Here is a 16,836-nt window from a genome sequence, read left to right as displayed (position 1 = left end):
TTATTCGGCCTCCGACCACACCTACAGACGAAAAAGAACACAGAGTGAGATAAAGAAGTATAGCTAATGACAAAAATGTCAAAACAAAGCCAGGAAGCTTATCCTAAGTGGCATGTAATATAGTTTGCCGCTTGCATGTATGTTGTGTGTGTGTGTGTGTGTGTGTGTGCGTTAGTTAATCCAGAAATCGCCTCAGTTGTTGGTTGGGGAGGAGGAGCCCCCAGGGCTCGGGATATCGCCAAGGGCAGCGACATCTTCACCACCTCCCTCCTCACGAGCTGCATCCAATGCAGACCGAGGCGAGCTAAGAGAGCAGACATCCTCCGGGGCAGGGTGGTCTTTTGGATGAGAGTCGCGACCCCCGCGGTGTAACGAGTACACAACGGTTGTCTGCGAAGCCAAAGCAGAGGCCAACGACTGAACTAGTGGCTAGTGGCTAGCACGAAGGCTAGTGAAGTCCCCGAGTCCCAGTCCAGCCTGGCGTTGGCATGCTTAGAGCCCTTGGCACGCACTAACGCGCGCAAGGGTGCAGTGCATTCCGCGTAGCAGGGGATGTACTGTCGACTGTAACCACACAGTCCCAAAAAGGACAGCATTTCACCCACCATGGAAGGCTTAGGATGCCTGAGGATGGACGCACGATGGGCGTCCGACATGGCGTAGCCAGCAGCTGAGAGAACACGACCCAGAAAGGCGACAGTTTTCCTCCAGCATTGTAGCTTTTTACGTGAGACTTTGAAACCCAATTTGTACAGGCACAGCAGCACGGCTTCTGTGGCCTGCAAACAACAATCAGCAGAGTCAGTGGCGAGGAGGAGATCGTCCATCCATCTGGAAGCTGCAAAACTGACAACACCTGGCGCAAATGATGATTGAACAAACCAGGGTTGTTCTTGAAACCTTGGGGCATGCGGGTGTACTGGAACCGTTGGCCATGATAGGTGAAAGCACAATACTTTCAACTCACATAAACCTACGTCAAATGGACCGTTGGACCACGCCCCCTCCGGGATGGTGTCCAACATGGGTCCGGAGAGTTTGTGATCTGTCAGTGTTTTTAGCTCGTACCTGTCAATCAAGCGATGTTGAACAACGGACACGTCTGTGCATTGGCACACCACACCATACGCCGACTCCGAGGGAGAGTGTTGTACCTGCGGTACCTCAGGGAGCGGCGTCCAGTTTTTAGCTGCCAACAACCGTTTCACCATGGGACCCAAGGACCGTTGTTCATGTCCTGGGGCCACAGCCAAAGAGATGTGTGGCGCTGAATCAGGGGTGCCTTTGTACCAGGCCTGTTCCAACTTAACAAAATAGACGCTGGCCGCCACCCCCTCAGGACCTGTGAAAAGACGAGAAGAATTTAACCACTACTCCATACCTTCCTGATATGTCATATCCTGTTGTGTGTTGTAAAACAATGTGCAATGTAACGGGGTGGTGGGAGGCATATACGTGGCCTTGGACAGGATCCATGGTTTCCACGTCTCATAGACTGACACCACACTGCTCGGTGACGAAGTCCGAGTCAGAAGGCACCAATAAATGTTGGCTGTTGTGGTTGCCGGCAGTTCTTTGAGCAGGTATTGTCCTCCTGTACTTTGGTTGTTGCAGTCCACTGTCGTGCCATCTGGCAACGTCAGGGTTAAACCAGAGTCTGTGCACAAAATAGTAGCATTAGAAGCAGTCAATATGTCACGACCAAGCAAGTTCAAACCAGTTGGCACCGCCGTGCTGGTCTTGGTAGTATTGGCTAGCAGGGGAGGTTGAGAAGCCGCTTGCTGTTGCTGAAGTCGGTGGAATGGGCGGCCCCGCCCATGTGAGCCTCCTTGTGACTGCATGCCTGGTGGTTGATGAGCCCGCTGGTGGTTGCTGCTGCTGCTGTTGTTGTGGTTGCGACTGCGGTGGTCCTGATGGTGGCCACTGTCCAGTGCAGGTGAGGCAATCTCGTGCCCAGTGGTCAAGAGCTCCGCACACGAAACAGCCAGTGTAGCCCTGAGACGGTCCACCCCTTCTCCCACCTCGGTTAGACATGCCACCACACCCCTGCCACATTATGTTTTTCTCTTTCTTTTTATCTGAGGTGAACTCTCGTTCAATAATAATTTATAATATAATTTCAATAGTTGTGCTGCTGAATCCTTTTGTGTTTTAGCTTTTTCGTCCTCCTCCTCACGGTGCCTGCGCATGTGGTGTAACAAGATTGCTTTGTATGATTTTTCTGTTTCGACTGACAGATTAGGAACATCTTTTAATTTATTAGCCACTGACGAGGGCCCTCCAGCTAGCACTGCCTGAAACAGTGTAGTCACAGACAGCGGACGTCTCCCCAGGCCAAACTGAGGCCAGCTGTGAGGCGCAATACCTCGCTGATCCATGGGTCTGCTCCACGGGCTAGTGGAGGCAACTTACGACACATGCCGTCAATGTCTGTTATGGTAAAAGGTGTGTATTCTGTGTGCTGGCCCGCCACGTCAACTTTTAAAGGCATAACTGTTTTCGATCGAGCCCCTGTGTTGTCTCGTCTCACAGGGGCTGGTGAAGACGGGGTTAGGGATATGTCATCTTCCGATTGGGTATCCCGTTCCGCCGTAGGTGTCGCCGGCTGGCGCCTGCCGTAATCTGTCTCAGCAGTGTATCGGCGCCTGGTACTGCCTTCTGGCAACACATTAGACATGTCAATTCGTTTTAAAATCTTAGATATGCTTTTACTGTGTCTGGCCGAATCTATAAGGGACATGTTTTGCGCCGCACCCGTGCAGGAAGTCGCACCGCCAGTCTCCACTGACGGGTCGCCAACCTGTGGCACGGGGGCGCCTATGTCTGTTGGGGATGGCGCCTTGCTTGTTGTAGGGTCGGAACGTGTCTATTTAACTCCTCCCCATTAATGTCGACTTCTCCCTGGAATCTTAGAGTAGGATAGACTCCACTGGGAGGGTTTGAATTGGGCGGGGGTGCCGATGGCGTGACCACTAGGGCCCTTCTCGCCTTCGACTGATTTTCCCGCGTCATGTACGGGGCGGCCAAAGCCAAGCTTGCCATCCCCATCGAATGAATCATTCGCCTGGAATCTTCCAATTTTTTCAGCGTCTTCTTAAGTTCTGACTTCTGCCAGAATGACGCCTGCTCAATTTTCTCCTCCACCTGTCTTATTTATTTCATAATCTTTTCCTCCTCCTGTCTTAACTTACTCTGAACCTTCACAATATTATCCCGACTCTGTCCATCACACACTTCCCATGTTTTACGTACCATCTATCTATCTTTATTCTTATCCTGACTTACCAAGCCACTCATAACCTGACCTTCCACAAGACCAAACAACTCACTTTCTGACACCCTCGGGGGACCCCCACACATTTCCCACTCCTCACATTCTCAGTCCAACTCACCTTCCCTTCTATTCCCACAACAATTAAAACAAAAAAACAAATACAAAACTGATAGTTGCAAGGATTTTGAGCAATAATGAAAGTTATCAAATAGACCCTGTCTATTTAAGCATCCATGTGAAGCGTTCCCCTCACCGCCTGCTGGTGTACTGCCCTTCACTGGACCCGAATGGAGCGTTACATTTACGGCCCTCCACCCAGTAAAATTAGCGCAATAGACCCTGTCTATTGTTAAGCATCCAAGTGAAGCGTTCCCCTCACCGCGCTTGGTGTACTGCCCTTCACTGGACCCGAATGGAGCGTTACATTTACGGCCCTCCACCCAGTTGGGTACGCCGACCCTTAGTGGTCCCGGACCACGCAGTTTTCTGGAACACACACCGGTTTTCTCAAAACTTCACAATAATGTCACAAAACACACACTATGTCAACACACCTGCTAGCGTAATAATATTCCCCCAAGACAATAATTACAGACACAATGCTACCAGGTTTCCACCAAATTTGTTATTGACCAATAGCAGAATTTGAATAAACAGGTTTCTGCTTACCTTATTATCTGTAGAGGCGCGCCTGTAGTGGAAGCCCAGAGCATCGAACTGCAGCCTAAAGTAAGACCAAACCACACAACACAACTCCCCCTCCAACCACGTTGGGCGCCAATTGTTGGAATTTGACCACCTGTTCTTAGGTCAGTGATTCCTGTGGGTGTCGTGTTGGAGGCAAGAGATGACAACAAACTTGTCAGTTATATGGTTTACTCTCAGACCAGTCAGATTACACGGAGCTCCGGGCTCATAAGTCTTCCCCTAACACCTGCAGAGACGTAGGCTTTACTTACAGGTCAGAACAAATGAGTACAGCTAACTGTCCCTGCCCGGCTTTTATTATGCTAAGAAATGTCGGTAGATCTCTGGCGCATCACAGGTAGACCCCCTCCTTTCCTCGGCCGACGTCTTCTCACCAACTCAAGGCGGGCGGGGTGGAGCGGTGGAGCCAGCCGTTATCGACAGGCCATGGCTGCCGACGTCATGCTCTCCCGTTATCTGTTGTTAGTCAAAATTGTGGATGTGTAGGAGAGCTCCGGAACTGTATGTGCCTGAAAGCGATTATGTGTCCTGTGATTTGCCCAAGGCTGCTTGGTTCTACTTGATTACATGTAGTGCATAGTTATATGAGTGAGACACAAAAAATAGGAGACAAACATATATGAAATCCTTCAGTTCCCACCCTCACCTATGGTCATGAGCTTTGGGTCAAGACCGAAAGAATGAGATTGCGGGTACAGGCGGCTGAAATGAGTTTCCTCCGTAGGGTAGCTGGACTCACCCTAAGAGATAGGGTGAGGAGCTCAGCCATCCGGGAGGGGCTCAGAGTAGAGCCGCTTCTCCTTCACATCGAGAGGAGTCAGTTGAGGTGGCTCGGGCATCTAGTCCGGATGCCTCCCGGACGCCTCCCTGGTGAGGTGTTCCAGGCATGCCCAGCCGGGAAAAGGCCCCGGGGCAGACCTAGGACACGTTGGAGGGATTATGTCTCACAGCTGGCCTGGGAACGCCTTGGTGTCCTCCCGGTGGAGCTGGAGGAGGTGGCCGGGGACCGGGAAGTCTGGGCTTCCCTTCTAAGACTGATGTTCAAATGAAATAAAATCATTACCATTACCATTGTCATTACCATTACCATTACAACAGGCTCTTATTGCAGGTTTGAATGATCTCACAACAGGCACAATCATCCCTAATAAATAATAAGAAAAATAACTTTGCCCACTCAACTCAACTCTGAGTCACTTCCTGTCTGTTTCTCGATGAGGCCCCGTCAGGAAGACGTTTATAGTAACACACGAGCATGACTACTATGTACTTAAACGGCCTAGTAACTCTAAATTTTCTACTGTACTTTACTGTACTTTCCTAGTGTATTTCATTTGTAAGGTCCTCTCATGATGGTAAATGTTATTTAACTGTTTTTTCCCTATGAAAATATTCACTTTATGAATAAAGATATCTACTTTGCACATATTCATTGATCCCAGTTGGCACAGAAACCAAGTAGCGGCAATGAACGATAGATTATTTATACTTAAAACATCGTGTTTTGCCTTGCCGCCTTATTATTATTATTCCTATTAAAATTACAGTGGAACCTTGGTTAGCATCATTCATTTGTTCCAAAAGGTCTTACTCTAACCAAAACAAATGCTAACCAAATAGATTTTTCTCATAACAAATCATTCATTCATTCATTCATTTTCTACCGCTTATCCTCACCAGGGTCGTGGGGGTGCTGGAGCCTATCCCAGCTGTACACCCTGGACTGGTCGCCAGCCAATCACAGGGCACATATAGTCAAACAACCATTCACACTCACATTCATACCTATGGACAATTTGGAGTGGCCAATTAACCTAGCATGTTTTTGGAATGTGGGAGGAAACCGGATTACCCGGAGAAAACCCACGCATGCACGGGGAGAACATGCATGCAAACTCCACATACAGATGCCTGAGGGTGATATCAAACTCAGGTTTCCTAGCTGCAAGGTCTGTGCGCTAACCACTCCTGTGCCGTGCAGCCCTCATATAAAACTATAATTGCAAAACTATAAAAACATGTTTTTTTATTGTTGTTCAAATGTATTAACCGGGGGGAATGTTAACTGAGGTTCCACTATCATTATTTTGTCCTCATGCCACTCCTGCCTTGTTTTGTTTGTTGCCTTCAAACTCCTTGCATCACCGTTAGTGATTTATCCAGTTCTTTCCATGGCCCTCTGCAAAGCTTTTTGTTGTTGTATTTTTACCATTCATGGTTTTAGTACTTTTTTTTCAAGACACCATGCATCACTCTAAATTTATCTAAATTTTTTTAAGTAATGAAGACTCTACATCTTGAGTTCTTGAGTCTTATTTGCAAGTATTTGTTCTCTGTGGTCCGACAGTTAAAAACTACCACACATACTGACATTCATTCCTTAAAATGCATGTTTTGGGCTGTGGAAGGTTACCATAGTAGGAAGAATAATAAACTCCATATGTATGTATCACTATTATATGAATTAAATGTACTTACTTTGTTGGAAATTCTGCCGGGTGTCTTAGTGGTGTCTGATATCTGCAGTCAGATGTTTCTGTGACAGATCAAAACCTGTTTGTGGTACAGTAAAGTCTTGTTATATCGATATCGGTTATATCGAAGTACTGCTTATTACGATACTATTTTCATTTCCCGGCAAATTTCTAGTCTTTTATGATATAATTAGTTCCGTTAGTACGATACCCGGTTATTATGATAATCCGGTTACTACGATGCCCTTTTCATCTCCCGCCAGCCAATTTGGTCTGCTTATATCGATACAAAAGCAGCTTAAATCAATCTTTGCTTAAGGATTTCAATACCAAAAAAGAACACGGCGAACGGCTGCTTCCAGTCAACTTTATTTTTCACACTTCCACCACCAGAGCGCCGCACACACCGATTCCCGCACTTCCTGGTTCACAGGTCATGCTCAACCCGCCCCACATAGCTGGCCAAACACATGCCTGCAACAGAAGAACCAACTGACATAGCATACACACCTATTCCAACGAAGACACAAGCGTACAAATACATGTATTTAATTGTGTTGTATTCAGATATCTTTTTATCGCTTGCAATAATCACTGTTTTTCATATGTACATGCTGGCGTTCGTGGTTTCTCTCGTGTGTATAGATTCTATACACACGAGAGAAACCACGAACGCAGTTGGTTCTTCTGTTGCCCACTTTTAATGCAGTTCAGCGCAGGATCGGATATATCGACAGTCCGGTTATATCGATATTTTTTCCGACTCCCGACAATATCGATATAACGAGACTTTACTGTATTTGTGTTGTCCCCTGCTGTGCGGCCTACCCCCCGCCCCCCACTTCTCTCTCTCTTTTTCTCTCTCTCTGTTTAGGTTACTGCAATATCTGATGCAATACCAATACCTAATGCAGGTGAACTCCCGATAAACAAGATCACAGCAGAGGAACCAGAGTACTGACACAGACATCAGTGTTGTTACTGAGCAGGTCTACAAGAACTAAATTGAAAGCTTTTAAAATAAAATACGAATAGAAAATACTTATCTTCTACAAGATGGATGGATGGATTCTATATTATACTCCTACTGCACTGATATCATGGCTCGGTCCATTCAATAATGGCATAATAAGGTTTCACTCTCCCAGGTGTTCACATGATCCAGGAGATGTATGGCTATGAATGGAATGATGAGATTAATTTCATGGTTGGCGTTACGTTGGAGTAGACTTAATATCGTTGGACATGAAGACATGAATATGGACTAAACTAACGACTAAGTATGACTTTATGAGGCCTTGTCTTGACTTGAAGTCTGTGAACTATGGGAGGAACTACCTAATGAGAACGGGTAGAGCCACAAATGGACTTCAATTTTTGCAACCATGCGACTGTTAGCACAGCTCCATTAGGAACATTAGTAGAATGACTTTTAGTAGAATCTCTCTTCTAGTTTTTTCTCATTCTTTCTATCCCGTTGATGTGAGGTCAGGGGAAGCAGGTGAGGTAAAGAGCATCACGAAATACAAACAATAATAGTCATCTTTTATTATATTGTGGTTGGAATAGCGCTCCCTCTCTGTAATCACGATTTTTCAAAAAATAATGACTAAATGATCACTGTTTTATGGTTGAATACGACCTATTAGTAAATACAAAATGTCTGTTTAAGCAAATTGTATGTATTCTTGCCCTAAATCAATGCTACTATGTTATTTTCTGTCATGCCCCCCAATGGACATATATTCAAGAGTCATATTGCAGAGCGTATTTAGAGTGGAATTTCATGTTGAGTACAATAAATTAAAAAAAAAAATTAATGAGGAACTGCTAACATGTTTGTTATCATGTTTATATGGCTACTATATTGGATAATACAAATGTAAAGGTGATTATATGGGTTTTATTTAATATTTAGAGGGTTCTAATAATGTTGCACGGCGGACAAATGGTTAGCACCTCACAGCTAGGAGACCCGAGTTCAATTCCACCCTCGGCCATCTCTGTGTGGAGTTTGCATGTTCTCCCCGTGCATGCGTGGGTTTTCTCCGGGTACTCCGGTTTCCTCCCACATTCCAAAAACATGCTAGGTTAATTGGCCACTCCAAATTGTCCATAGGTATGAATGTGAGTGTGAATGGTTGTTTGTCTATATGTGCCCTGTGATTGGTTGGTGACCAGTCCAGGGTGTACCCCGCCTCTCGCCCGAAGACAGCTGGGATAGGCTCCAGCACCCTGGTGAGGATAAGCGGTAGAAAATGAATGAATGAATGAATGATTTCTTATGAGAAAAATCTATTTGGTTAGCACCCGTTTTGGTTTGAGTAAGACCTTTTGGACTGAAACCATGGCCTTAGAGTCTCATCCCCAAAGCATTTAGATGAATAAAATTATCTGCCCCAATGGCTGAGCAGAACAAAAGTGAGTGAGCATCCTGAATGATGCTGGACTGATGGGACAGAGGATCTTCAGAGAAAGAAAGGAATATAAGAATGGTTTTGAATGGTTTATTGTTTTTTCTTTTTTTTTAATTTTTGTGTGAAGAACCCCCAAAAAGATGGACGGCTGTCCTTCACGATGCCTTCAGAGATCAGATGGAGCTCTGCAGAAACAAAACACCACACATAACTTTAACTAATTGTCTCATAAAAAAATAATACATTCATCCCTAATCCACATGCAGTCATTTTTATCCATATAATGTACATGATAAAGTATAAAACAAGACAAGATATAACAGCGGGTTGATTTACCGTCTTCGGTGATGATCGGCATGGTGATGAGAAACTGAAGGATTGTCTCATCTCTGTGGAATGGGCATATGGCCTGACGCCAGAGCAGAAACTGGCTGATCGGCTTTGTAATATCCTCCAGTTTCTGAAAAAAAAGAAAACACATTTGAGTCAAATCTAATCATAGCTACCTACACTTACATACACTATACTCATCCATATTTTATTTATTACATTTGTGGGGTTTATTTGGTTAAAGTACAGATTAATGATGAAAACTGAGGTGTGTGTTTAATTGTGTACCAACCTCGAGGTTGATGTGTCCATTAGGAAGCCTGCTAGCACAGCTTTCATCCAGGAAGAAGATGTCCTTCATGAGAAGACAGAAGAAAGGAATGACAATCTTCTCCTGGGTGCTGTCAGCAGTGTTGGACATCTCAGTGGCGTCATGGAGCGCAGTGCGATAGTTCTTGAAGTTATAGGATGGGTCCAGGTTCTGAGACAACCAAGAATAAGGCAATGATAGTGTACTGTGTCCTCCATGATGGTATTTAGTATTTGGTCATGTGATTTTTCTCACCTCTAAGGTTTTAAACCTGTGAGTGTTGTCTTTATTCCAGGTCTTTTTCAGCTTGGAAATACAGTTCATGTTCATCCCCGCTGAAAGGTAGAATCACAGATTTAGTGACACACACAAAAAGAGTCCATCTGTGCTTTTTTTGTAAGACAACAATACTTCACTATCAGGTCTAGAAAAAGAAAAAAGAAAAACTCAAAAGCTGGAACAAAAGGCAGCAGAGTTCATGGTAAAAAAATACTCACCAATGATGGCCATTAGGGAGTTGAAGTTTCCAATATCCAAACATTGCTGAGCCACATCGATGAAGAACTTGACCACTCCATCTCTGTGTTTCTTCTTGGTCGGCTGCAATGCCAGAACACGAATAAGTCACAGACTCCTAAACAACCCGTATGGAGCGCCATGAAATCTTTACAAGCTGACTAAATGCAAACACCAGTGAACATACCATACAGATCTCAGTAGCCACAAGGGAGCTCAGTCTGTTGAACCACCTCACATAAGCCTCAAGGTTGCTGCCCTGACACTGAAAACATGCACATGAGAGACAAAAAAGACCAACACACAAACACCTGTAAGTCAGTAAGTAGGGAAAATTGGTCATGTAATGTTTTAAGTCCAGACACACACAGACATAATAACTGTCACTGCACATCTACCTGAGGGTTCTTCACTGCAAATGATTGGGTGAACTCCTCCGGCCCGATCAAACTCATCCTGTCCTGGAAGAAAAAGAATCAGCAATAAAAGTTAAATGGTGATGAAGAAAAATCTTCAAAAGTTGTATTTGTACACCACAACCACATATTTACTATATGACTAAAGGTGTGGTTAGTGTACAATATCATACTATGGAGTCCCAAGTAAGTGCTTACTATTTCAATGTGTGTGAGCTGCTGGGCGAAGATGATGGGGTCATCGCACATGCTCAGTATGCCGCTTCTTTCCTCCGGTTCCGGTGAGGCAGGATGCTCGGCTAGCATGGAGTTTAGCACAGCGAATGTTGACTTGCGTTTCATAAGACGGTCAGTCGCCTGCTGTATGTCTCGTAGTGAGTACTAGTGACAAAAAGAGAGGGAAAAAATATATCATATGAATAGAAAGTGATGACGAGAGGACTGTGTGTCAGTGCCATTAGCTGACCAAAAGACGCATATGCACCATCTAGTGAACAAAATGAGTTTAGCGCCCTCTAGTGGACAGAACAAAAAGTAGCATCAGTGCAGTCCAAAGGAATTGAATGGGGATTTACAGCTCTATAATATAGTATATAATATAGTTAGTGTCATTTAGTGTGGTAATTTTCAACCACTGTGCAGTGGTGCATTAATGTGCCGTGAGGAATTATCACTTTTTTTAATGAAATTAACATTTATTCATAATTTTCTGCAAATATTATGTAATTGTCTAGTGTCCGTGGTGTAACGACTGCCCGAGCAATGTAATATTCGTCCGTGTGGGAACACGAAGCAGATTGCATCGTTCCTACAATAGACTAGTGATGCACGTGAGAGGTCATGGCGACATTTTGTAACATTTTCGGTTAGTGATGTGCCCCAAGATCCCCCCCCCCTCCCCCCAAAAAAGGTGGCTCAGGAAAGGTGGAGAAACACTGATCTAGTGTTTGATGTACGGAGGAAATGTGACACTAACCTCGTCCACGCCAGCTACATGATGTGTTATATCTCTGAGAGAACGCATCATCCGCTCATCGCTGAAGTCGTGTGGAAAGGCCTCAGTCCACTCAGTCATCAGCTGCACCAGCTTCTTCGCCTCTTCGTAGAGACGTATCTGAAGAAACATCAAATGTAAGCATAAATACCTTGTCAGTTATTACAACTTGTTGTCAGTTGTAATCTACAGACCTGATCTAGCAGGTCATCTCCAGAGCCCTGCTCCAAACACAAGTGGCAAACTCGTGTCATTAGATCATAGGGCTGCAGGAAGAGACGTGAAGTCAACAGGAAGTTGAAGGCGTACGGCTTCTGATGATGTGAAGGACACAGAAGGGGATGGTGAGGACAAGTGAGGCTGACAAGTGCATTGACAGAAAGATGGAACTCACATCAGGGTAGTAATCCATGTGTTGGATCAGCGCCTCAAGAGATGCTGAAACCAAATTGTTTGCCATTTGCCTGTAATTGAACATGTTCACCTGCAAACAAGACAATAAACAACAAAATATTATTTTCATTCTCGAAGTCAACGTGTAAGTAAACAAGTGCAAGTTAGTCGTTATATTTCATATTATAATTAACACGTTACTACACACAAATCACACGTTACCAGCCTGTAAAAATTAACAAAACTAACCAACAAAGCAGAACATCTAATATCAGCAAATTGTTTTACGATGTATTTCTTTTAAGCCGTGCGTTTTATTTTTTCCAGCGTACCTGTCCAATGATGCAGCTCAACGTTCCGTTAGCCGTTAGATGAAAATTATTTATTAATTCTTCGTTCGATGTACTTTCCATCCGATTGACGTTATTTTATCTTTATTTTTTCACAATAAATACACAAAACTGTGTTACAACTGGAACTTTATGCAATTAGACAATTAGAAAATCGCACTTACCATCGCAATGATGCAGTTCAACGACGTTAGAAAGTATCCTGTCGATGTATTTTTTCACAAAAAATCCAGACAAAACAAATCAATCTTCAAGCAGGTTGTTCGTGATGCTGTCAGATCCCTTGGGTGTTTACCCTCCTGATATTTCAAGCACAGTAAACTTGATCTCTGGAGGCCCGATAAACCTGACCAATCAGGGCCAGGTGAAAAGTCTCACGTGGGATCAAGGGGACCAATCGCAGCAGAGTACGTCAACTGTTCAGTTGCTGCCATCCATCCATCCATCCATCCATTTCTATACCCTGTAAAAAAAATAAAAAATAAAAAATGATGACTATAATTATTTGAATTATTATCTAGTTATCTATCAATCAAATGGTTGTTTGTGTACATGTTTAAACTTTAACATGATCTAATAGCATTATAGAGGACAAATAACCCATATATTCATGAAAATTTCTTTTAAAAATATTTCTACATTAAATAATTCATTAAAACTACAGGCGGCACAATTTTAATGATAAATTATGAATTGATTTAAAATCACGAAGAACTAAAAAAGAAGGTGATTTTAAGAAGTGTTAAAACAAAATATAGCAGTTGTCATGCAATGCTATGAATGTCATTGCTAATATTTGATCAATGTGGACATTTACTTGTCCTGATCCCCTTGCCCTGCTGCGATTGGTCCGCTTGGTACAACGTGGTCCCACTTCTGCGCTATGATTGGTCAGGTTTACAGGGCCTCTGGAAGTCAAGTGGCGGGTTGCTTGCTAGCAACGGATAACCTGCTGAAATCACTTTTGTGTGGCTCGTGAGTGACAGAAGTAAAAAAAAATAGACCGTTTTAATTTCTGACGGTTCACCGAACTTAATTCAGCTATATCACTCGAAAGGTCGGTGTGATTTGAAAAATTGTTCTGTTAAATAACGTCCCAGTTTTAACTTCCGATACAGTTTTACATATTTGTCGTTAAGTGTACTTAACGTCGCTCAGGTGGAAAGTGCATCGAACGAACGGCTGTGTAACGGCTAATGGAACGTTAGTGTACTGTAAGAAATAAAACCCCTAAAACTTTGAAATTCTTATTATTAGTAGTAATTTTCTTGATTATGAGCTGAGATTTCATATGTGTTGAATTAGCGTGTGTGTTTATTGTGGGGTTTTTTTTGCAGGTGATCATTCCAGTTACGAAGAAATCCCTTGAGGAAATGATCCATCACTTGGATTTCTTCCCTGATGTGAGTTCCAAGCAGTCATTGTTTTGTTTTTTTTATGCACTTGCAATCTCACTTGTCTTCAGCATCCTGTTCTGTGTCCTTCACATCATCAGAGGTCAGACATCTTCAACTTCCTGTTGAGTTCACGCCACTTCTTGCAGCCGTACGAGCTAATGACACCAGTTTGTCACCTGTGCTTGGAGCAGCAGCGCTCTGGAGATCATCTGCTATCAGGTAGGTGGATTATAAACACACACACACACATAATATTGCTGACATGTTGACACTTTTGTGTGCAAACATTTTTAAACACATCTTCACCAATTAAACATTTCACCTTCATGCTAATCTTCGATTGCAAACATTGATTTTTTTGTGCCCAATAGATGGTACTAACATACCTCTCTCTATCCACTAGATGGCACTAACTGCTGTCATTTGGCATACACTACATGACAGCTGCCATGCTGGATTCAATCCACTCGATGGCACATTTATCTCTGTTCGGCCCATTAGACTGCACTGATACTTTTTATTTTGAGAAGGTACTGACATGCCTCTCCACTGTTGGCAAAGTCATTATCACACAATTTCTGTCCACTAGATGGCACTAGCACGTCTCATTTGGTCCACTACATGGTGCAGATGCTTCTTTTGGTCAGCTAATGGCACTGAAAAAGTCACTTTCTATTCATATGATATATTTCTTCCCTTCCTTTTTGTCACTAGTACTCATTGCGAGACATACAGGAGATGCCCCACCGTTTTATGAAACGCCAGTCAACACTCATCCAATATGAAAAGGAATTCACTGGATTTTCTACGCTGAAAAAGTCCTGGAATATAAAGACAGGAGAAGATTGTCATTCCTTTCTTCTGTCTTCCCATGAAAGACATCTTCTTCCTGGATGAAAGCTGTGCTAGCAGGCTTCCAAATGGACACATTAACCTTGAGGTTGGTCCACAATTAAACACACACACACATTGACTTAGTGACACATTAAGAAATAAATGAGTAATCACAATGCTATGATGTAACAATGCCACCTTGTGGATGTGTATAGCACACAATTGCTTGTGTACAGTTGTCCCTCATTTATAACGTAGAATTGGTTCCAGACCAACAATAAATTAATTTCTATGATAATGTTAATAAATGGATAGACCATAGAAAAACATGTTTATGACTTTCTAAATATGTTATTTAAACATCATTGGAGACCCGTTGACATGAAATAACACCTCAATAGTCACCTAACCAGTTAGCCTTGAATTTATTTGTTCTTAACTTAACTTCATGCAGAGTTAAAGGGGACCTATTATGCTTGGCCCTTTGTATTGTATAGAGTGATGAAAAATTATTATAAAATATTGAAAACTTCATTTAAGCTGTCTATTGTCTTGTATTTGGTTGAACCATGTAAACATGTATTATAGTTAATATTTTATGGTATGAACATTTGTATGAATCAGTTGTCTGTACATTTAATCAAAATTGGATCAACCCAATCAATATGATGATATGCTAAGAAGTTCTCTATGTATTTATATATAAATAAAGTAGTATGGACTTTCGCCAAGGCTGCCCTTTGTCACCGATTCTGTTCATAATTTTCATGGACAGAATTTCTAGGCGCAGCCAAGGTGTTGAGGGAGTCCAGTTCGTGGGCCTTAGAATCTCATCTCTGCTATTTGCAGATGATGTGGTTCTTATGGCTTCTTCGGGCTGCGACCTTCAGCGTTTACTGGGACGGTTTGCATCTGAGTGTGAAGCTTCTGGGATGAGACTCAGTACCTCCAAATCAGAGGCCATGGTTCTCAGTCGGAAAAGGGTGGAGTGCTCCCTCCGGGTTGGGAATGAGGTCCTTCCCCAGGTGGAGGAGTTTAAGTATCTCGGGGTCTGGGTGGTGTGTGAGGATGTGGAGCATGCTCCTCGGAGTGGGGCCTGCTGGGGGGGCGGTGCTCCTCCGGGCGTTTGGGTGTCTGCTGCCACTGGTCCTATGCTCTGCTGCATCGCTGTCCCTGTCTTTGCCCATCCCCAGTCTTGCCTTATGGCTCGTCAAGGATGGTTCTCCGGTACGTGGGTGGAGCGCTGCTGGTTCTGGGGGGGGGGGGGGTTGGCCCTCCCGGTGGATGGTGGGGTCCGTCGGTGGCCTTGCGTTGGTCTTTACTCCTCGGCTCTGGTGCTTGGCCTCCCCATGACTTGGAGCTATGGCTCTCCCTCACGGGGGTGAGCTGCCCGGCGGGTGTCGGCCGGCGCGGTGGAGCGCCTCACCACTCGCCTGCTCGCCCCCTCCGCTTGCTCATGTGCGGGCCTCCTCCCCTCACCCGCTCCTTTGTCTGCCACACTGCCGTAGCCCTGATGCCGTGGTCGAGGGGAGTCTGGGGGTACTATGCCTTGGCGGTCCGTACCTCCCTGGGCTCGGGGCCTGGTTGTGGGTCTGGGACCCCGCCCTGTGATGCCCCGGACACCCCACCCGGGGACGTCCACAGTGTGTGCTTGCGTGTGTGTGTATTGAGTGGATGGGGTGTGCGCGTGTGTCTGAGATTATTTTATGTATTTATTGTTTTAAATACTTAGATAAATAATGATTAGTTGTCACGGGGTGTCAAGGGTTGGGCCCCAGATGCAGAGGTAGGCCAGCAGGAGTTGCAGTAAATGTCCTTTAATAGGCAAATTCCAAGAAACAAACTGCCCAGGGGGCAACACAAGGTGGTGGCGAGGAAAGACACCAAAAATCTCGCCACAGAGTACAGCTAGCATAAACTACTAAATAGAACAACAGGAGGCTGGCTGGACGGCTAGGGAGTGCAGGGTAGACCGAAGCACCAGTAGGTAAGCAGGAAACGATACGAGGAACCAGCGACTCCCGCTGCAAGCGGCGGCCTTAAATGGGCAGTAGATTAGATGGGCTTCAGGTGTGCCCAGTCCTCCCGCCTCCAGCCCGCTCCAGGACATCTGGAAAACATGGAGAAGCAGACCAGGAGAAGGCAGGAACAGAACTGTGACAGTACCCCTCCCTCTAAAGGTCGCCACCTGGCGGCTTACCTGGCTTCTCAGGAAAACATCTATAGAAATCAGAAAGGAGGGTGGGGTCAAGGATGAGGGAGCGGGAAATACAGGAACGTTCCTCCGGCCCGTACCCCTCCCAGTCCACCAAATACTGGAAACCCCTGCCCCTTCTTCTCACGTCTAAAATGGCCTTGACTGTAAAAGCGGGGTGGCCATCGACCAGTCTGGGCGGAGGGGGAGGCACCTCCGGGGGGCTGAG

General features: G+C 44.7%; 1 protein-coding gene across 1 annotated transcript; it reads right to left on the bottom strand.

Annotated features, from left to right (window-relative positions):
- Positions 1–11,899, bottom strand: LOC144901177 (ras-GEF domain-containing family member 1B-B-like). Its single transcript, XM_078794362.1, has 19 exons — positions 11,834–11,899; positions 11,634–11,753; positions 11,422–11,559; positions 10,644–10,826; positions 10,428–10,490; positions 10,217–10,294; positions 10,011–10,113; positions 9,769–9,848; positions 9,496–9,684; positions 9,210–9,333; positions 9,004–9,058; positions 3,944–3,998; positions 1,718–1,967; positions 1,601–1,657; positions 978–1,342; positions 857–919; positions 728–779; positions 606–670; positions 1–21 (listed from the first exon to the last, which is right to left on the bottom strand). The coding sequence occupies exons 1-19, from the start codon at positions 11,897–11,899 to the stop codon at positions 1–3; spliced, it is 2,127 nt and encodes a 708-aa protein (XP_078650488.1).
- Between the last annotated feature and the right edge of the window lie 4,937 nt (positions 11,900–16,836).

This window comes from Doryrhamphus excisus, linkage group LG10 (assembly GCF_037039965.1).
Source record: "Doryrhamphus excisus strain RoL-2023G ecotype Guam linkage group LG10, RoL_Dexc_Guam_v1.1, whole genome shotgun sequence".
In the NCBI taxonomy this organism is placed as follows: Eukaryota; Metazoa; Chordata; class Actinopteri; order Syngnathiformes; family Syngnathidae; genus Doryrhamphus; species Doryrhamphus excisus.
This window is presented reverse-complemented; position numbering and strand designations above follow the sequence as displayed.